We start from the raw sequence: 23,069 nt of genomic DNA, 5'->3' as shown, positions 1-23,069 counted from the left end.
TTGTTGACAGTAACAGTATTAACTGTTATCGGCCAGGGGAGGATTTTTCAGTAGGCAGCAGGTCAGTGCACCAAACGCTGTAAAACCGACGGTGCCTCATATTAAATTCTCAGCTGTTGTGAACCAAACATTATAACCAGCAGATCTGGCGGCGGTGATGTGAAGAACAGTGGGAGTTGCAGGCTTAGATGATTCATACCCAAAGTGAAATTTTAACCACGAAATAGTTATAATATTCATGGGGTGGAGTGAGTGTGAGTGGTATGGAGACTTTAGGAGGTGGCAGACATACGCTGATATGTATTGATATATACATATTACAAAGTAAAGAACTGGGACAACACTTTTCAACTATCTATTCTAACACTATTCAACTTCCTTTTAATTTTGCCACGTGGACGTTTTGGGCAAGACATCCTTCTTCGCTGTGTATTGCCAAGTTCACAATCTACACAGGTGGAATTAATTATAGGTTATCCCAACTTGCACAACAAGTGATTTAATCACAATCTAGATATTTGCTTTTGAATTGAATAGAAATATCAAAAAGTGGCATTAGACATCAATAAATTATTTTACTTTCAAAATCTTAAGACATTTTTTCAAATAAATTCTCTTTTTTTATTGAACAATTCTCAAACTCTCAAATCCTTTTTTAGGGTTGGCAGCTGCCGGTAAGACACATACATGACCCTGCAGGTATTACACTGGAGATAGCGTACTGCTAACATACACCTTGGAAGCTACATCCTTACGTTCGTGGACAGGATATATTTTATTTGAAAAACACAGTCCCTCATTTTTCAATTGTGTGGCCTTTTTGAAGTCATCTGCTCTATATCAAACTAATGCAATTACAGGCTAACTGGAACTGAATGTCAAATTAGATTTAAGTACATTTTGGGTTTATCTAATCTGGGCTGTGTTATAAACTAGCTGGGGTTATTTTAAAATCTTAAGGAGCAGAAACATACCGTACTTACCTTCACCTTCAAACACAGTGGACGCTGCACAAATTCATGAAGCACCAACCGTGTTGCTGAAGACGCAACATCCAGAGGTTTCTTTGGTGAGTCTGATCGCCGCGTAACCATGCTGATACGTTTGTGAAACTAGCGAGCTGGCAAACTAGCTTAACACTCAATACACTTATGATGAAAAGAATATAAAATGACAATTTTAAAATGTTTTACCTTTTGAGATGTCAGAGAGAATCAGCATCAGGTGACGCAGCCGTTTGCAAAGGTTACAACAGACATCGTGACGTCCCAGCAGGAGAAGCTCAGGTGTTATGATTAAGTTAATTGAGACTGGATTTCATTTTACGAGCTTACAGTATTTTTCTAGCTTATGCTATTTGTGTCGCAGTAGCCTACATAGCTGCAAACTTTTCCAAAAACCTTGGAGTGAGAATTTGTCGGGGGTGACCAAAATTATGCCGCGCACGGATTTTGGATTAAGTAGATGAGATTTCCTGCATTCTAGTGGATTTTTGGGTGGTCTGCTAAAGATGTGCAATACCTGAACTTATACTGATTCATGTTCGGCATCATGACTTGTAGGGCCTTCTAGACTTGAGCTGAACATTCAACCAGAAAACTATTGTTGTGCCTAAATGACTGCCTGTATCAGAATAAAGCCTTATCCATAGACCAGTGTTTAAGATTGGACCTAGGCACCTGTAGGTTGATTGATATGTTGATTAGAATGGTATTAAACTGTGAGTAAATAAACAATGCAATGAGCTGATATTTTGAGCATGCAGTAGGCCTATACCATGAGGTTAACAAGGTGCTCTCCTGCTGCTTGTTATGACAGCTTTCACCACACTAAATCATGTTCACACGCACAAACAGATAATTTATATCAAGATTTAAAGTTTAAAGAGAGTGAGTACTCAATTGGACGACATTTCATTGTCACATACCTACTCTCAGCTCAGATCAAGGACAACATTTTGATTTCAGAGGTGGGGGGGACACAAGTATACATTTTTTTAAATTAATTTTTTTGGCCTTTTGATGGCTTTATTTATAGAGACAGCGGTGGTTGGCGGAGAGAGGGGGGATGACATGCAGCAAAGGGCAGCAGGTCGGATTCGATCCCGCGCCGCTGGGTCGCCAGCTCTACCGACTAGACTAACCGGCGGGCAACCCCAATACAACAATAGTAGTTCTTCTAGTTTTCTACTGCTACTTTTACGTTTACTGTTTCTTGCAACCTCTGATATTACCTGGGCAGCTCCAGCAGACCGGTGTGCAACGAAGATGGAGTGACAGCGGGGACGGCCAATCACACAAGAAACAGCAGAGCCACTCGAGGAGCTTGTGGGCGGGTCTAAACTAACAGGCTTCACCTTGAGCGGCCGTTTTCCGCTTGGTCCTAGTGCTTGACGAGTCTTAGTTTACTATAACGCAGCGGTTCTCAATTATCCCCCCCCTGAATTTGAATACATTGAGAAACTGATCATATTTATTTATTCATCTGTACAAACCACTGTATGAGTTGCTGGCACCATACAATCACCTGATTATCAAAATAGATTCATAAAATGAGCTGAGATAACATCTGCAGCAACTAAAAACAATTTCCAAGGTCAGTTTATTAACTCAATTTGTAACATTTAAACAAGACTGCTCAGTCTGTGTGATTCTCAAAACAGAGAAAAAAGTGCAAATGATTCACTGGGATGTGCATTTTTATAGACTTAACACAGTAACATTCAAAACGTTTTTTAAACATTGGTCACTTGGCTTCATCAGCTTATTCCTTTTCAGAAAGGTATCTGACTTTACACATTTGGGGGTTTTTTGTGTAAAATTTGCAACAATATTGTTTATATTTAACGTTTGTCTGTTAGATGTTCTGTGAGTTGTTCTTGGAGGTCGTCTGAAATGTCACACACACGTCTCCCGATCGTGTCATTGGACAGAGGGACAGTATTCAGTGTCTCAGCACTTTCCTCACCTATGATTGTGACCATGTCCAATGCTGTCCGAGTATTAGCTCCTCTGCTGTTGTGTGATGGTTTTTTTTTTGCACCTTGCGATGTGGCAGTGTTTGCACGAGGATAACGGTGTGTTTTTATTTACTGATGCCGCGCTCACTAAATGACCGGCCTGTTGGTGATACTCATCGAGTATCCGATGAAAAAAGTCCAGTGGCTTTTTGACATAACTGGGGTGTAAGGTCTCCAGGTGCCGTCTTTTTACTCCTGTCAGAAACTTCTCCATCTCTCCTCCTCCGTCAGTCCCCCCCGACACCTCACTATTTGAGAAGTACTGCTGTAGAGTAACATTTTTGGACGGTACAAACTGCAGGGGACTAAAACGGCCCAAAATCGGCAAAAAATTTTGCGTGAGAAATTGGATGTGTGGCGTGAGTGCGTGTGAGTCTGAGTGTTGGCAGCTCTGTGAATCTTACCTTCATGTTTCACACACAGAGTATTTTCTCAGTCTGTTCGCATCTGATAGACTTTCTTTGTGAGCTCCTCATCTTCTGATGTGACCTTCAGTGGCTCCATGTTTGTTGGTAGCTGTTACAACATCAGTCCAAATACCCCGTCTGTAGGTTAAAGTGGGTTTACTCGACACTTTTGGGGTTTAAGACAAACCTTTGTAGACACACAGTTACGAATATATAAAATATAGTTTTAAAATATTTAAACCAACTCACATTTTCAGTCATTTACATAAAGTGTTAATCTGCCAATGTGTTACTGTGCTAACCTTTTATAGCTCTTTCCTTACAGATATATTATTAATCTTATTACTACTATGGTGAGGTTTCAACTTGTGTTACAAGGGCCACTTCCCTGTACCTGTTTTATTTTTATTTTTTATGTCCCCAAGACAAATTACTGCATATTTTGTGTAAAATGTGGACAAATGCTTATTCTAAGAACGCTCATTATTTAACCTCTTCACCCATAAATCACAGTAAGAGGAAGTCCAGGGTGAATCATACTGGGGCTGGACAGTGCACTAAAAAAGCTTTTAAAAAATGAGTGATGTTACCAAATATTATTATTATTATTTTTATTAAATGTGTATTTGGTTACTTACAGGAAGGAACTGATAAAGGAAAATATTTTTAAAATGTGGACAAATTAGGTCATTATTAGTACAATGATCTTATGGATTATTATTGGATACACCAACATGCTGACATACCATGCTAAACATAAAAGGAAATGTTTATCTTGTGCCACCAATCCAAAGACATATAGGCTGAGACCAGTCAGCTCAATAGGCTATATCAAAAAAGATTACAGTATTTTGGTTTCGTAGCTAAAATGTAATTATAGTTCAGTCATTTCACAGTCAAAACAACCAATAATAATAATAGCCATGCATATTTGACACTTATCTGTGTCAGCAGCCAGTATCATGTCACAAGTTTACAAATGTAATCAGTGTTTCTTCAGCTGCTGTTGCAGAAGAAATACTACGAGAGGGAAAGCTTTAGGTTTAAATGCATTAAAAGGAAAATGGGGATATCATATAGCACTGAGTTACACTGTAAGTTACTAGAAGCTGCTCATTGTTTTGCCAAAGCTATGAAAGCTACATCGATACACAAGAAGTCATTCTGTCTGTCTCTGTTTTTGTGAAGTTAATATAGTTTATGTATTATGGCAGGATACATAACATATGCAGTAATCATACATGTATCAAATATCATACTGGCCCTGTTTTGTGAATCTGTTTTGTTCTATGGGACTTTGGTTGCAGCCACCTGCTGAGATACGGACTGTAAAGGTGATCTTGTTCCAGGATGAGTAGACAAACTGTGTCTGTTTGTCTGTGACTATCAGGTGCTTAAATGCTTACAACTTTGGTCTAGTTAACAGCTGTGTTTTTACAGGATTTGATTAACAAGCTAACTTTCATATTTAGCTTGTAAATGCAGGCTGAATATATCAATAAGCATGTATGTTGGAAATTTTGTATGGCGCTAAAATTTTGAAGAACATTTCTTCACATAACACAAATTAGTATCTATATAATATTAAAAATGGCACCCGGGTTTGAAGACGACTGCAAACCTTGTTTAGTAGCTGATAATCTTAATAAATCACAACCACAATCATCTGTATAAAAGCTTACTTTATGAAGCACAGACTAAATATTCAGTAAATATGTCCTTTACATAGTATGAGCATCCTGTCAAAAAACAGTTCCGATATACAAACAAAAAGACAGATCCAATGCTGACATCAAAGTGCCGAAGTTGTCATTTTTTAAATAAAACATAACAATCAACAAATATTTTTCGTCACAATCCTATATTACAGCACAGGCCTACCCTAGAACATTGGGAAACAATGGTTAGCACAACAGCCAAAGTGACTATAAGGGGAAGTCTCCCTGTAAGAAAGCAGTTATTTATCCTAACAATACAGCTTTATAAAATGGTACTTCCTCTCTGAAAACTCAACTCCACTTCAGCATTTTGGTCTGTACAAGGATCCGGTTCCAGGATTCCAGCTGCGATTCCAGGTTTCCAGCCAAGTCCCAAAAGGATCTCAGACCCCATCAGTCACTATTAATATGATATATATAGGAAGCAGCAGAAGCGCTGTGTCCAGAGCCAAAGACATGATAGTTCATACTATTGATATCCACGGCTCTGGTTATGTCAACATGCCTCTGTGCCACACCGAGGCTGAGTGAGGGGGCACTAAGCTCACTGATCTACAGTTGTGTCATAAGCAAATTACATAGAAAGAGGAAAGGGGTGTGTGTGCGTGTGTGCGTGTGTGTGTTTGGGTGGGTTGGGCTCAATTAAGGTGCTCACAAACAGCGGTACCGCCACCCCTCCTACCACATCCCCACTTCCTCCATACACAAGACCTCCTTCCATAAGAAACAGGCTTAATCTGTTGTGTTCCTCCGTTTGGAAACATATGTGCTGGCCGACTGTTTTGCCTCTTCTTGGCTGTTAAAGACAGCCTTACTTAGAAAACCAAACCAGCGTCTTTCCTTGAAAACAAGTCTTTTCTCCTCCTCCTTGTTCACGTGGAGGATGTTTTGATGGCTACTCTGCTGGTGGAGTTGTTTTGCTGCTGTTCCCCTTTTCATCCCAGTATGCTGACAGGTTTCTTGACTTAAGCACGTTAAGCTGGAGCAGTCCCGCTGCTACACTCTCCAATCAGCCGGTCTCTGTCTAAGATTGACCGAAGCCTGCTTTCCCAAAAACATCTTCATCTGTTAGGAAGGATGGCAGTGGAAGGAACACACCGGTACTAGTAAATGCCCAATGTGAGGCCAAACAAGCTATAATAGGTCCATGTAACATGTTATAAATCAGAACGCAGACCGATTTTCTGCTTTAAGAGGTAAAGGTACATCTTTTGTCACGAGGTTGATGGCGTTCTTTGTGCTGAAGATGCTTTTGAGAGATCCAGGCCTGATTGTGATGGCAGTCTTATTCAGCAGAAGGCCATTGGATTGTTTCTAAACATGCTCAATAAATTCTTCATACAAAAACATGACCCTGCTATATTTACTTCTTCCTGTTGCCTACATCTTCAACATCTCAACTGGAACCAGTTAAAAAAAGAGCATGCACACACGCACACACACACACACATGCATGTGCACACACACACACATACACCAGCTGACCCACTCACACGGTATGCGCCTCCCTCCCACACTTTTCTGTTCTGTCCTTCATGTCGATCTTCAGAAACATCACACCCAACCATAAATTGTTACATATCAGCTCCTTTAGCTCAGTGCACTCTTCTGTGATATAAGAGGAGTAGTTTGTGGGATAAAACAGAACATGGCACAGTGCTTTCATTCAGCCACATACTGTTATCCTCTCCATTAGAGAGTTGTAGGAAAAACAAACAGAATAACTGAATACGTGTCAGTATTTGGGGTAGCGGCAGCTTACAAATCACAGAAACAGACTTGTGATCTCTCCGACAAAGCGACTGACTTACACTCCAAATCCCTCAACAACTAGTGTCAAGGTGCCCTTGAGTAAGGCACTCAACCTCCAGTTCCTCTAGTGGAACAGCTTGGTGAACAGTTAAAACCACGGCCGTTTACGCTTGGCAGCTCCTTTAAACTTACAAATTCATGTAACTGTATGAAATGTCAAGAAGGAAATTGCTGAAAAAGAGCAAGCACGCTCAGTGTAAACCCCTTCCTGGGGCGAATAAAGGTTTGTAGAATTAAATAAATAAATAAATATGCTATACATGGCAGGGACTAGATCCTTCTGAGAAGTTCTTTTGTAGCTCTTGGACAGATATGTTGCATCTTCACACACCACAGTCCACCCATACTTTAGGTCCGTACACACGCCTGTGAGTGGCTGGCTGGGTGTGTAAACATGAGAGAAATAAAAAGGCCAGAATGCTACAGTAGTACCATCTCCGTCTGAATGACTGCCTGACTCCTGGACTGCAGGACAGAGAGGACAAACCAGTCTGTCTCTCTTTCTTTGTTCTCTATCTGGCCTTAAAATAATACATTATAAATTACTCAAAGTTCTGCTCAGAACTTAAAACACATTTCAACCAAAGACAACTGCATTGCTCTGAGTGTTCATTTCAAAATAATACTGATGTTATAAATAGTGATCACAGTTCGGATCATTTTATGTGCAATAATAAAAGTTTGAAGAACTGAGGTTTGGCGGGGTCACTTGTTGGGTATCAAGCGCGGGCTCTTCATCTTCTTCATCTATTGCTCAAGGACAGAAACTTATCACCAGGATTGATAAATTCTGGGAAGGGTAGTGACAGTCAGGAGGAACGGAGAAGCCCAAAACACACAAAGAAAATGAATGCAAGAACATAGTAAGAAGTTGGAGGATTAAGCTAGTTTGGCTTGGAGGGATGTAGTTTTGTGGGCTGTGATCTCTGGTCCTCCTTCCTCCCCTCAGCTCCTCTGTCCCGTGGCAGTGCATCCAGCGGTTCTCCCATTCAGTCCGCCGTGGGCTTGACTGATGGACGGGGAGGACTGCGTCTTGCGGAGGTGACACTCGCGGCTGGCCAGGCCACCCTCCATGATCAGGCCACCCATCACGCTGGCCTCGATCTTCTCAAGGTCATCCGTCTCAGCGCGGATTTTGGCCTGAAGGAGGCTGATGTACGTCTCATACCGAGTCTTCTGCTCAGAGAGAGGGGAGGAGGAGGGAGGCAGTGAGAGCAGAAGATGAAACAAGAGTTTTAACGCTCTGTCACCTGAGAACTGGCTTTAATTATGATAGCTTGAATATATATATATATATATATATATATATATATATATATATATATATATATTAATTTTGACAGAGGTTCTGTTTTATATTTTGCCTGACTGAGGCATTAATGTGAGGACTGACACCTCTAGGACACCTAAAAAGTTACATTACATTTTTCAATTTATATGTTATAAAAGAAACTGATAACGTTTGAATTATCACAAGATTGTATATGTGCTACCTGAACGTCTACCTTGCTTTTAATATTATAAATTAAATATTAAATGATCTACTAAACAGCAGTAACACTGCAGTGCTTTTTTCTGTTCGTATCTAAACAAAGCAAAAAAACATAAAAACTGAATATATAAAGTCTGTACCTCGTACGTGAGGTAGTGCTCTTTGAGCCGGAACTCCTCCCACTCGCGGCTTTTGGGGTCGGCTGAGGGCGAATTTTTCCGGTGCTCCTCCAGCTCCAGGCTCATCTGCTTCAGCTTGCTCTCATGACTCAGCAGCTGCTCCTCCTGCACCAATCACAGGCCGGATGAAAACCGGAAGACCCCCAAAACAGCAAATCAGATGCAAGCGGACACAAATAGAGTATGTAAAAACGCCCAACCCTGCATAGAGATTTTTAATGTAGAAGGATGGTGCATGCTGCTGTGATAAACTCTATATTGTGTACAATGCAAAATATCAATCATAACTAGACATTTATTGTAGTGCTGACAATAATATATTATGTATTATATCTAGAGCAAAACATAAGCCAGCAGAGTTTCATAGCTGCCCTTGTTCCTAATGCATGTCATCATCTGTGTGTGTGCTGTCTGACTTAAGCTCCCTTAGACTAAAGACCAGTTAATTGGGGATAGCTCGACCTATCAGGGACAAAAGCCGTGTCCCCAAAGAGAAAAAAGATTATTTTTGGGTCAGTAGTTATGGTTCCTGTTAGGGTAAGTCTCCAGGAAATGAATTTAAGTCTGTGTGTCTGTGTGTTTGTCTGTGTGTGTGTGTGTGTGTGTGTGTGTGTGTGTGTACCTGTTTGAGTCGGGTGGATGAGGACGGCAGGATGGGCCGACAGAACTTCTTCATGGAGCCGATGGCGGCGGGGAAGGCCGGAGCGGAGAATAGCGCTGCCACCAGGTTTATCCGGAAGATCCAAGACATCATCTCCTCCTCGCTACTAGAAAGCCAGAGCGAGAGTAGAGTGAGGGGTTGATGAAGGGCCAGGGAGCAGGCGAGTGCATCCAATGAAAACTGCTGTTAAATGTTTCTTTTGCTACACTGACACAGATTCTCCTTTATATTATCTCATCATCTACAGCTAGTATCAACTATTATTCTGACATTGTGTGCCTAAATTCAAAATCATAATCTTTAAGTCTTAAATGACATATTTTAAATTCAATTTGATTTATTTTCCCGTTCACAGTCGCAGTGCTGCAGATTGAGTTTGAATTTCAGCTTACATATCACCTGTGACTGCCAAATTCTGCACACACACAAAAGGAGGCTGTATGACCTTCGAGAGGAGTTTGATTCATACGCTGGAACGTTTGATTTTTATCAAAATGACAAACCTCACATAAACACAAGGAGAGATTCTTCCTGTCCACGCAAGATAAATTCCGCTGTGTGGGATTTAAAATGACAGCGGACTCAGGTATCACAACATCCTTATCCAACCTTCTCGCTACAATCTGCATTATTAAGTACTTTATAAACTCTGTTAGGATAGAGGCGCTACACAGGCTGGCATCAAAGTGTTTGGACGATGCCACAAATTGAGAACAAATACAGTTATTGTATTTATTTGCTGTACTTTTGAGTTTTCTGAAGCGTAAAGATCATCAGACTTACGAGGCTTGCAGCAGAAAGACTCTCCAGTCTGACGTTTTGAGCTTCAGTACGTTGGCTCTCTTGCTGTAGTCAGTGGCACGAGTGGCTAAAGCGTGGTGGATCCGCACTGCGTTCTTCAGGTCCACCTCTGAAATGTCGGCGTCAGGCTTGTACTCATCCTGGGTAAGGCAAACAGGAATTGTAAGTCTCATTTTTTGGAGACCATTTTCTCTTTTATAGAAGATAAAAATGCCTACATCGACTCACTCCTCATCCTCCTGAGGAACATCATTAAACTCATTAAATGAAACATTAAATCTCTAAATTAGTGACTCTTTTTATATCCATACTAACATAATCAAGTTAAAACCCAGTTAAAATATTAAATATTATATTAAAATTCTGTTCATTCAAGTCTAACATTTCACAATCTTACATGTGGTTAGTTGAGCCTACCAGCAGGGGGAGACAAACACACAGTAGAGAAGCCATGCCTCATCCCCTCTTTTAATGCTCTGTATCTGAGTCCCCCCCCCTCTCTCTCTCTCTCACACACACACAAGCACACACACAGAGCGGAGCAGCTAGCAGCATCCACCACCGCAATGACAGCGGTGGTGGATGTGTGTTTCTATGGTAACGCAGCAGAGGATGAGATGCGGTACCTTCTGGAGATACAAGATCATCCCCTTCAGAACAGCATAGAACTTCTTCCAACCACGGCGACCCCTCGGGGCTGGGAGAGAGGAAAACAACGACAAAAATAACTTTTTATGTTACATTTACAAATATTGATAGTAACTTATTAAGAATTTGGTAACTTCAGTCAAGCCTGAAGTGTGTGTGTGTGTGTGTGTGTGTGTGTGTGTGTGTGTGTGTGTGTGTGTGCGCGTGTATACAATCACTCACTGCGTTTGCCGTCCATGTCTGCATGGCTCTTGCGGGTCAGCACTCCATGTTTGTAGGTGACGGCATTTAAGAGAATGGGAATGGCGATGAAAGGGTTACTGCCGTCCGTTACCCTGGCAACACGCTTACTCCCGCCCTCACACTGCTCCTCCACCAGCTCTGATAGACTCTTCCTCAGCTCCTCCTCCTCACTGCACACACAAATACCCATTCAGACAAACCTGAGTAGCACATATTCAAGTGTACTTACTCCTTAAAAACTTGCATACTCCAAATACTTTTCCTTTTGATGAACACAAAATGCATACTCACACTGCCCACTCAAGCTTCTCATTCTTGATTGAGTTATACAAGACCTGTGTGGGTGAGGCAATAAAAGAGAGAAATTCAAAATTTTTTGTCTTCTTGGATTTCTTTTACTTCACTACAGAGTGGGAATGTAAAGATATACTTCAATTCTGAGGTTAGGAAAGAGGGAAAGATTGAGCCTTCCTCTCTCAGGAGAGCATCTGTACCTTCAGCAACTCTTTAGGGAAGTCTTTCCCATTGTTGAGGCCATCTAGATTACTGATAAACTGTTGGCAAGACATCTTCTTCCCAATGTTCTGAAGAGAGGAGACAGACAAATATAAACAAAACAGTTCAGGTTTAGGATCATATTTCACCTTGATTTTTTTTGTTGTGTGGAGCCAAATTAGCCAGTCTTATACTGAGCTCAGTACCCAGATAACAACTATTATAATTAATACAATATAATAAATATAATGTTATATAACAAGTAGCTAATAATTTCAACCCACTATTAAATGCTCAAATCTGAATGCAGTTTTGCAACCATCCACTGGGTGGCAGTGTGACGCTGCTGGTTCTACTGGTGGTGGTGAGTGGGGCTCCACTTCTATTAAAGCTTATCCAGTATCAGCTTACCAAACCTTTCCTAGTCTTTTAACGAAAAAATGTCCCCTTTCCTAGGAAAAATACCAAAAACAAACCTCCAGATGGGAAGTAACTATTGTTAATTCATTATTATTAATAGGTAACATGGTTCACAGACACAATCCAACTGGATGAATGATATATACATATATACAATGATATATACACATATATATATATATATATATATATATATATATATATATATATATATATATATGTATATATATATTATATTTTCATGCAAAGGTAGCAGGACAGTGCACTCTTTTACGTTAAAATCTTATATTATAAAATGTATTCGAAACTGAATCTGCTGTTCCCTTTGTGTTTAAATGTATTAAATGTATATAGATGTTATGATTTTCATTGTTGCAGAGGGGAAAAAGGGACAGATCAATTCTAACAGCTAATATGAAAACTGCATTTCATTTGAATTAGAATAAATTTTGTTTAGTTTATTTCGGTCATTTCAACTTATACAACCCAAATACACGTGTAAGTAAATAAATAAATCAAAACAAAGCAACTTATACTAACAGAAAAGATGTAAGCTGAAGCTTTAGCTTATTGCACCCACCCTTTTTACACATTAGGCTATATGTATTTTTATACAACATACCCAAAAATCCCCCAAATCAGCTACTGGCCATTTCTCGTTGGTAAAAATATTAAAGCAGCCAGATATTTTTGTGCTACTGAACAACAATTATTTAAAAAACATATCACTGTGTGTGCATTATGATATCAGTTTTAAAACTATGACTTCTATTGTTAGCTGACAAGACTACTACTATAATCATACTTACCACCTGCGGGGGCAGAGAGAGACCAGGGGGCCAGATTTGGTTAGCAGGGGAAGGATTTGAAAGGGAGGGAAAGGAAATTGAAAAGAAAGAAAGGACATTAGTTAGAGGAGGGATATTCACTAAATGTACTATTAGCAGGGACAGAGTCGAGTGGAGCAGGAGGGTCGAGGAAAAGCAAAGCACAGGGCCTATGATACTGATCGTGTTATGCTGCCCCGACCACAGTGCTCCAGTTTAAAACTGAACAGATGAGACTATCCGAGGAGAGGAGAGACAGAAACAGGTCAGAAAGTAGGCCATGGAAGGGGAGAGAAAGACAAAGAGAGAGGAAAGGCTAGAGAGAAAGGAATAGATGTGAACTGAGACGTGCCATTCCTGACAAACGACTGTGTTTATAGTTTTTGTTTTGCAGGAGGATAAGGGGATTGGGAAACCTGCAGAACCAGTACATACATGTCCGTGTAGATCGGTGTTAAGCAGCATAAGGGCGCAGGTTAATGTGTGGGCTCCATCTGCAACAAGATAATACACAAGGACGAGGTCAGCTAAATGTCACACACAAATTAATGTATACAATGCCACACATTCCTTTATTGTACATGCAGACACACATCATGAATAGCCAACAGACAGTTAGTGCTGTATCTGAATTGATTCTGTATTTACATCTATCACAGTCACATTTGAAGGTTTATGCAAGTAGCAGCAAGTCGTGACAAGGTTCCCACTCTTTTTAAGGACCAGTCCAAGATAGTTTTTCTTGACAATACAGGACAGCACTAGTCCACAAACGGTTATATAATTTACTGGGAGACCTAGAACTGACATATATAACCCCAATTTTACTCCTCATTTACTGTGGAGCGGTCTCTGGTGAATTTACTACAATTTACTACAGATTTCCACTAACAGTAACAAGCCAATTAAAATAGGAAGAAGAATGTGAAAGTGTTGTGTACAATTAAAAACGGTGTGCATGTATTTATCACCCACAATTTGAGCATTAATAGGCCGTGTGCATGTAAATATGACTACAGTATTTCCACTGGGCTTCTCTCCGCTGGCAGCTCCGGAAAAGTGGACTAAAGGCCGAAGAGACTGCTGCAGGTCAGTCTGGTAAACCCGCTTTGAAGAGTCATACCAGGACAACATAGATAATTTCCAGGATATTTGGTTATATTAATCAATTTCCAGGTGTTTCCATCACTGGAAAACTATTCTAAATTTCCAGGATGAGTGGGAACCCTACATAAGTGTTTGGTCAACATGGAAAAGTGCAATAATAATGTAAAATCAATTGATATTTATGGTGTAATATTCTGTACAGCTGTTATGACATTTTGTTTTCTCTTGACAATATTGTTTCTCATTACCATCGGTGTCATCATCATCATTACCACCACCCTCACGACTCTGACCTTCAGAGGTGGGTGTCTGTGGGTTGCAGTGGCAGAAGCGTCTGGAGAAATGAACAAGGACCCTCTCTCTCTCCTGGGTCTCTCCCATCAGTGGAAAGGCCTTTAAGAAGTTCCTGTCACACACAAATCAAACCACGAGGTCAACAGGAGGTCAAAACGTTTCCCAGTAACGCATCTCAGGAAAATATATGATTTAAATCACTTCTGGCAGTAAACAGAATACGTGGAACGATAGAGCTGACAGCTTTGTTGGAAATATTATGAAACATTTTATTCTTTAAACTATAACAGCCTGCTTTTTAAAACTTAGCCTTATGGTCATGTACTCTGTATTTTACTCTCACAAAAGAAGGATTGTGTCATCTTTTTGTCTCCGTGAACTCGTTGCACTTTTGACCTGCAGATAAATGGATCTGATTTTGTAACTGTATGCCAGAGTCAACAGGTTTCTTACAGGTTGCAGTCTCACTTTCACATTGAGGAGAAACGTTAATGTAGATGAATTAGAGTAATTATTAAGTAGTCTATTGTAAGAAAAATAATCTACAACTATTTTGATAATCAAATAATTGTTTCAGTCTGTTTTTTAAGCTTAAGCACTAAATATTTGCTGGTTCTAGCTGCTTAAATGGGAGAAATTGCTATTTTTGTTGTATATCATTGTACATTTTTTCTTTAGGTTGGAAGAAATATGACATTTGAAGATGTCCCCATGCACCCTGAGAAATTGTTTACACTTGAATACACTTAATGATTAACCTATGATTAAAAATAATCATTAAACACAACCCTACATTATTACTCCCGCTCCTAATTTTAAAGTTTCAGAAAAGAATAAAGATTAAAAGAATTATTTCTATGCTGTCAGATTACTGCAGTTTCATTAAACCAGACTTTTAGTCTGTTACATGTTACTTTCAAACTGTGATAAGATAATCTGGCCCACGCTGAGGCCTCTTAACTGAACAGCCTGAGCTGAACGCAGCAGTTTGAGACAGCACCATGTCAGGTACAAGGCAGTGATGTACTCCGCAGCTGTCAGCTACACTGGCTAACTGTACTCAACACGACAGCTTGATTAGCACAAAGCTAATGCCCTGTGAAGAGGGAAAGTGAAGAATACACACAAGCATGCGTGTGTATCGATGTCTACATCACACACTCATCACTTCCAAGTGCTGACTGTGCATTACCTCAGGGCTCGATCCAGCGACAGGCCGGAGAAATCAAAGAAACTCAGGTACTCTGATGCCACCAACTGGCTGAACTCGTTACTGCAGGGAGACAGAAAGAGAGCATCAGCACATCAACGTGGCACTGAAGACGTCTGAAAGTGTTATATAAATGTTTTTTTTAGCACCACTGGATGAGAGAAAGCTCTTCCAGTTAAGAATAAATTAAGCTTGTGCAGATGTGTTTGATTATAAATCAATCATGTGCGTCTACGTGTCCATTATATCTGTCTCACCTATACACGTGTGCATTTCAAATACTGACCATATGTAACTATGTCAACATGTTTTCCTCTGTTTCTGGTGATTTGTCAGTCCATCAGTCATCGTGTGTGTGTGTGTGTGTGTGTGTGTGTGTGTGTGTGCGCGCGCTCACTTCTTGCCCAGGTGTCTGGCCACATCGCAGCGTTTGAAGCCCTCGAGGTGATAGAGGCGCTTGGCCAGCCTCTTGGCGGCCTCACAGTCGGCTCGGCAGCCATTGGCTAGTGTGTCTGTGCTGCCGCGCTCCAAACGCTCCAGACTGCCCAAATCGCACTCCTCTGAGTCAGACAGCACGTCTGTGAGGTTGGCATCACTGTAGGAGAGGAGAACATACGCACACACACAAACACACACAGGCAGGTGCATAGGTTAATGAATGGAACACATGTCCGTTGTTACAAGCCCACTCACTTAAAATGAGACAGAGGAAACTGAACTGCTGAGCATAAAACCCAATTACATAAACATATGTTCACACACACACAAACAAAAGTCAAATGAGGTTTAAATGCCTTGTTATGACACTGACCCAGTTTCACTGTCACTTAATGTCCCACGTTAATGCAGTGAATCTAAAGGCTGATTATAATGCTGAAGCAGCTTTCACCTGCCTCAATCTCCTCCAAAAAGCTCCACTAATCTCACACTGTTAACCTCTAACATCATTTGAATTTAAGTGCTATAATATAAAAACTAATACCTCGTTTCCACTTTTCCGGTCCTGCATATCAGGCAAATACAGCCCGGAAGTTAGAAAAGTGAGCATTTCATTTTTAGAGGTCCATATAGTGAACAATGTAATGCTCTCTCTGGTCTCAACAGCTGCCATCAAGTTGCCCTTGAGCAGAACACCCAATCTCAAACTGAACGAGTAAATTGGCCATTTCATGCTTATCACTAGGCTGTCTATCCCAGCTGTGAATGGGTGTATCTGTGTGACTATGAAACAGGGCGTTTCTGCTGAAAGACTGAATGTACTCAATCACCCCGGCAGGAGTAGTTAAGAAAAAATTTAATTATTTTGCCAAACAGTTGAAGACACAAGCGAGGACACGCAGCTTTTACTGCTAAGTAATGACTTGCAAAGTCTGCACAAATGACAGATTGAAGTTTGAAGTTTTAATCCCTCGCTTTGACATTGCAATAAAATATTGTTTCAAGCTAAAATGCATTGAAACTCAAAAATATGTTTTTCTTCTTCTTCCTACGGTTTGATGTTTGAGCTTCACTGTGCAGAACAAGCTACGTGCAGGACCAATATGCAACTTATGCCAGTGTGATGGAGAGAGCTGCAGCCACCAGTGCACGGACACTGAGACTGAGACTGGACTTTACAGTGAAGCAGGAGACATCTTGTGTCCAGCAGGAACAACATTTAAGTATTCATAGATTCTGGGATTTTTAATGAGGTAGAAAGAGTAGATGCCTTTTTAAAGATCCAGTGTGTAACATTGAGGATCTATTGTCAGTAATGGTACAACATGGGTATATTTTCATTATTGTTTAATCACCTGAAAATAAGAACTGTTGTGTTTTTGTTACCTTAAAATGAGCCATTTATAGCTACAGAGGAGTCCGCTATATGTTGAACTGCCATGTTTCTACAGTTAACCCAGAATGGACAAACCAAACATTGGCTATAGATAGGAACTTTTGCGTTTTTTTGTGAGTTTTGCGGCCACTGTAGTTCCTCCTACACGCTTGGAAGGTGTGTGCTATTCAGTTGGTGGCAATCTGCTTCACTTCAACTTCACAGCTAGATATCATTAAATCATCCACACTGGTCCTCTAAGGAGTTTAATGTGGAAATGATACTAAAATTACTAATCAGACGGTCAGACACAGTTCTGGAACTGTACTGTCTTCCTTCCTCTTCACCACCTACACTGCAGACTTTAAGTACTGCACTGAGTCGTGTCATCTGCAGAAATTCTCTGATGACACGGCTATTGTGGGGTGTGTTGAGGGTGGGAGGGAGGCTGAGTACAGGGACTTGTTTGACCGCTTTGTGAAGTGGTGTGGGGAGAACCACCTGCAGCTGAACGTGGCAAAGACGAAGGAGATGGTGGTGGATTTTAGGAGGAACAAGCCCCTGCCCTCTCCTGTCAGCATCGGCGGGACCGATGTGGATATGGTGTCGGCGTATAAGTACTTGTCACACTAGACAATAACTGGACTGGTCCACAAATACAGAGGCCGACTACAAGAAGGGCCTGAGCCGGCTTTACTTCCTGAGGAGGCTCAGGTCCTTCAATGTCTGCAACAGGATGTTGCAGATGTTCTATCAGTCTGTTGTGGTGAGCACCATCGTCTTTGCTGTGGTCTCCTGGGGTGCGGGCATCCAGGCAAAGGACGCCAACAGACTGAACAAACTCATTAAAAAGGCTGAATCTGTTGTTGGCTTGAAGCTTGTCACCCTGGAGGAGGTGGTGGAGAAGAGGATGCTGGCAAAACTGCTGGCAATCATGGACAATCTCTCCCACCCCCTCCACACAACACTGGACAAGCTAAAGAGCAGCTTCAGCAACAGACTCATTCAACCACGCTGCTCTAAGGAACGATACAGAAAATCGTTCCTCCCCACTGCAATAAGACTGTATAACTCATCTTCCTCTGTCAGATCCACAATCACAGAACTGGACTAACTCTACCTGTGGAACATCTATTTCATCATGTGATATGTGTTAATATAAACCATGTTGATATTATATATCATATTTATACAATATATTATTATATTAATAATATTATTATTATTATTACTATTATTATATAACAATATAACAATAAGATATTATCTATTGTATGTATATCTTTCTTGTACAGTCAAGTATCTATTATACATATGCTATATATCATATCATATCTTGTATATATATATATATATATGTGTGTGTGTGTGCGTGTGTGTATGTATGCACACTTTGCACAGGCTGAATATATGACACGTTTACATTATATCAATATTAATGTATAATATCTATGTGTATACATGTATATCTGTTCAGTCATCATATTATATATATATATATATATATATATATATATATATATATATATTCTATCTAAGTATTTTATTCTATTGTTGTATTTTAATGTACCTGGCTGCTATGACGACCCAATTTCCCTCCGGGGATTAATAAAGTCTATCTATCTATCTATCTATCTATCTATCTATCTATCTATCTATCTATCTATCTATCTATCTATCTATCTATCTATCTATCTATCTAAAACTTTATCAGACAGCCATTATTGTTACTAGATCATTTGGATCATCTGGCATCTGGTTCCAGATTATTTTATCTTTAAATATAGTGAATTTAAAAGTATTGGGGATGATTATAAAACCAGCTTCCTCTCCGGCTCTTCCACAAGCTGCCATCCATTTTTACTTGCAGACACATTTTAACACAAGAACTAAAATAATTCAAAGCTGCAATGTTATTGAGTTGATTATTTGGAAAATAGAAACAGCTTACTCAACTAAAAAAACTAAAGAAAACCTAAAGACTTAACGTGAAAATGAGGCCATCACTTCATACAGTGTCCTGGTGAGGGACAGAGTTTAATGAACTGTCTAATCAGGCCAAGGCCTCACATTCCATATAACTGTTTAAGTGTCATCAAGAGGACAGAGAGAATCGATGCAGAGTATTAATTAGTGCCCTACTTATTTATTTATGACTTACGGAGGTAGTTTTAAGATATTGAGTTGTGTCCACTGTATGGCTACACACCCCACAGTCCATCAGTGGGAAGTTAATTAGTCTTTTTATTGTAATTTATACAATCAGTGTTGTTCTGTTTTAATTACTAGTTAAAAAAAACATTTTGTTACTTTTGCTACTTCACTTCTTCACATTCAAGCAAAACAGCGTAACATTTAATATCGTCCATGCTAAAAGGAACATGTATTTAGGAGCAGATCAGCACAGAAAAAACAGCCAACTATCAGTTTTAATTCTTATGAAGGAGATTGCACACTTTCACCTCGATCAGTCTAAATGGCATTTCCTCATTTCCTGTCTGTGTGTGCATCTGCGTGGCATCGTCAGCATTCTCGCCAGATGATTCAGATGTTTTTTGCATAATCTGATCAGCCCAATTGCATTACCCTCACAAATTCAATACATTACGCACTGTTGTCGAAAGGGATTTACTGGTTACCAAGGATACAGCGGATGCCAAGTGTCCTGAGCTCGAAGAAGAAGAAGTAAAGGGATTGTGGACAACCTCAAGGCCGTCTATCAGAAATTTGCATCAGGCATCAGAAAAAACAAACAAAAAACATGCTGATACAAAACACTGACAAATACCAACAACCAATCACAACAACCAGTTTCTAGAACCAGGAGTCAGTCTGCCTTCACATGCTAAATGGCTGACTACACACTACACTCCTATAACTGAAATCTACAAAGGGCCCTGACTTCGCCCCCCCAGGCAAGGTTGCGCTGTCCCGTCATGGCTGATTCATTAGGCTCTTAGAACTGCTCTTCATCTGGCCCCTGACCTTGGACCAATTTGCCTTGGGAGACCCTACAAGGAGCTATTGCCCCCAACAACACAGTTCCCAGGGTCACAGGGATACATAAACCCTCCACCATGATGAGGTGGTCATGCAAACTCCCCTACCTTATCGCAGTGGAGCATCACTCCCAATAATGACAATAAGGCTGCAGACACAGACAGTGAAAGCAGTTTCATTTGCAGGGTGCCTGAGCTCTATCCTTGGGGACAGGGTGGGAAGTTTGTACATCCGGAAGGCGTAAAATAACCGGTCCTTTTTTTTGTAGAGAAGGAGCCAGTTGAGGTAGTTTGGGGATCTGATTAAAATGCTTCCTGCGTGGTTCCCTCTGGAGGTATTCTCAACATGTCCAACAGGGAGGAGACCTCTGAGCAGACCCAGATCCTGCTGATCCTAACCTCTAGGAAAGTCACAGGAACCCCCATTGGGAGCCAGAGAAGTGGTTGAAAATGTCAAATTTTTGTTTTCAATTCAGTGTAGTTTCAGTTTAGTTTCCAGAGTGAGTTTGCTGGTTTAAGTTTACTTTTTATTATAATATGAGGGTGGATTTGTCAGGGCTTTAAGAAGGTCAGAATAGGTATTACAGTACAAACACACTGACTCACAGTCATGTAAACATATGCACCAATGCCTCCTTGTGCTTGTTGTGCAAAGACTAAAACTAAAAGACATTTCCTGTATATTTAGATTTTATTTTAGTTATATAGTTTCAGTTAGTTTTAACATTTGTTCTAAAGTATAGCTTTTATTTTAATTTCAGTTATATCAGCAACAAGGAACCCTGTGGACAAAAGCAGTAGTGCTTCCATCGCTTTGTTTCATTGATTACGAGGCAAATTCAACCACATCTGATCCAGTTATTAGGGATAATATAGAAATAGCCAATCTTCACGCTGATGGTCTTGTGTGCTGTATGTAGATCACATAGACGCAGTAGCAGAGACTGTTTCATAACCAGTTAAAAACTCCTTGTATTAAACAAATGTTTTTTTTCACATCTAGTTTTAGTTTTTAGTTTAGTTAACGATAATAACCTTGGCCTGCACACACGTAACCATAACAAATGGATTCACACAAAAACATTCAAAACAATATCAAACCTGTTTGCAACAAAATTGCTTTCACTTGTCTGACTATATTAATTCACTAGACTCAGAGAGACCTCATAAATCATTCAAAGCTCATATCAGTCAGGGGTCTGAAATGATGCCGGGGTCCCCCAAGTCATTGACAATAATGGAACCAGCACACACACACACACACACACACACAAACACAAACTAATAGTGAGAGAGACACAATATGGAGTGTCAGATATCTAGAACATGCCTTTTGAGCCAAGATACTTGGCGTTACTCAGGGCCAAGTGGCACACAGAAACCTATTTGTCTATCTAAAGGCACAATTCTGTATCCCCAGGCCACACATATTCACTCACTGTAACCGCCACTCAGTCTGTGTGTGTGTGTCAGAGATAGAGCATGATAGTGCATGCCACTGACTCACATGCTAATCTCCTTGGCTGTATACCACCCCATACCCACACCTACAAGGGTGTGTCGGCATTACAAGGTGTGTGTGTGTGGGTGTGAGGAGGGGGGAAAGGGGGAGGGTCTTAGTGGCATCTTCTGTCAGAGTAATCAACCATTATGGGATTAACCGTATTATGAAATCCTGTTATTTCACTGATTTTCTTTTTCATTTTCATATATAATGTGATCGACTAAGCTAGACATCCTTTAGAAACACATACAGGAGCTCTTTGTGTGTGCTTGAGCATGTGTGTCAGACAGGTCATCTGCTACGACTTGTAGATAAAACCTCTGCAAAAAAACACACTGTCGCAATAGTGGACCAGCAACAAATACAAATCCAGCCACAAAAAGTGACACAAAGTTTTTTGTTATTATGGCGGCACAACTATTCAAAATATTATTGAAATCCAAACATGGTGCAATATCCCAAATCACAGGAGAACATTTTTTGATAAAAGGTAAAGGTATAATGAAGTACTGTAGGGCTGCAGGGATGTCCCGGCCTACAAATCTTGTTCTCTAGATTGAAGAAAAACATGTTTGTTTGATACAGACTCCAACAAATGATTGTAATAGTGACTCCATCCTTTATAATAGTTGTACTGAGTAAAAATGGAAATTGTGATTCAAAAATGATCATTCCAACTAATCATGAATCATATCGTAATGGCAACAGCTGTCAAAATAACAATAACAATATGATTGTTTTCACCATATGGTGCCGCCCTAAATATTATTCCACTAAGGCCATGATGGATAAAGATTTGGCTCATATGGTTTATATATATTATGAAAACAACAATCAGACAACCTTTAAGTCTGATATAGAAATCCTCATTTTATAGCCTCCATTAGAGCTGAAACAATAATGCTTTAATATATATATATTTATATGCTGTTATATATATATTTACTGGACAAAATCAGCCATATTTTTGAAAACTGATTAATAATTTGAGTCATTTATTAAGTAAAAAAGATAATAAAGCCACTACATTGATTACCAGGTACATTGAGTCCCTGTATGAATAAACTACGAGATGAATAAAAAGTCGCTTTTATCTTAATTTCGGTATCATACATTTATACTTATGGAAATATTACATAAGTACTGTAGTGATTTCTCCTCACAGTTAAGTTTGAGTACAGCTCACTATTTCCATTTTGCCACGCAGCATAATGTTAATGTTCCCACCCATTTGGACGTAAAAGCTTATAAGTGTTCCTGGTTATGAAGAAATATTATAAACTTACAGGAGTTGCAGCAGGAAGTCGAAGTGAACATCATATTCCTCTTTCCACATCGTCTCTCGGATATTGGAAATCAGCGGTTAAAGGCGCACGACGGTCCGACCGCCTCATCCTCCAGCAGTCGGTAAAATCTCCAT

The 23,069-nt window shown here is 40.0% G+C and overlaps 2 protein-coding genes across 4 annotated transcripts in view; one reads left to right on the top strand and one right to left on the bottom strand.

Moving 5' to 3' along the window:
* Positions 1 to 23,069, top strand: part of zgc:92242 (uncharacterized protein LOC436899 homolog) — a 122,948-nt gene that overhangs the window by 53,524 nt on the left and 46,355 nt on the right. The window lies entirely within an intron of this gene.
* Positions 5,094 to 23,069, bottom strand: part of psd2 (pleckstrin and Sec7 domain containing 2) — a 39,767-nt gene continuing 21,791 nt past the window's right edge. The window contains exons 4-15 of one of the 3 annotated variants that reach the window (XM_051421061.1): positions 15,731 to 15,928; positions 15,316 to 15,396; positions 14,078 to 14,235; positions 13,156 to 13,216; positions 11,475 to 11,565; positions 11,272 to 11,315; positions 10,960 to 11,150; positions 10,716 to 10,786; positions 10,072 to 10,229; positions 9,250 to 9,394; positions 8,589 to 8,732; positions 5,094 to 8,132 (exon numbers count right to left, since the gene is read on the bottom strand). In XM_051421061.1, the coding sequence (XP_051277021.1) occupies positions 7,902 to 8,132; positions 8,589 to 8,732; positions 9,250 to 9,394; positions 10,072 to 10,229; positions 10,716 to 10,786; positions 10,960 to 11,150; positions 11,272 to 11,315; positions 11,475 to 11,565; positions 13,156 to 13,216; positions 14,078 to 14,235; positions 15,316 to 15,396; positions 15,731 to 15,928 (1,573 nt within the window). In that variant the 3' untranslated portion in view covers positions 5,094 to 7,901. The remainder of the gene's footprint in view (positions 8,133 to 8,588; positions 8,733 to 9,249; positions 9,395 to 10,071; positions 10,230 to 10,715; positions 10,787 to 10,959; positions 11,151 to 11,271; positions 11,316 to 11,474; positions 11,566 to 13,155; positions 13,217 to 14,077; positions 14,236 to 15,315; positions 15,397 to 15,730; positions 15,929 to 23,069) is intronic. The other 2 variants (XM_051421063.1, XM_051421062.1) reach the window with 2 other exon arrangements.

Source organism: Dicentrarchus labrax, unplaced genomic scaffold, assembly GCF_905237075.1.
Source record: "Dicentrarchus labrax unplaced genomic scaffold, dlabrax2021, whole genome shotgun sequence".
In the NCBI taxonomy this organism is placed as follows: domain Eukaryota; kingdom Metazoa; phylum Chordata; class Actinopteri; family Moronidae; genus Dicentrarchus; species Dicentrarchus labrax.
This window is presented reverse-complemented; position numbering and strand designations above follow the sequence as displayed.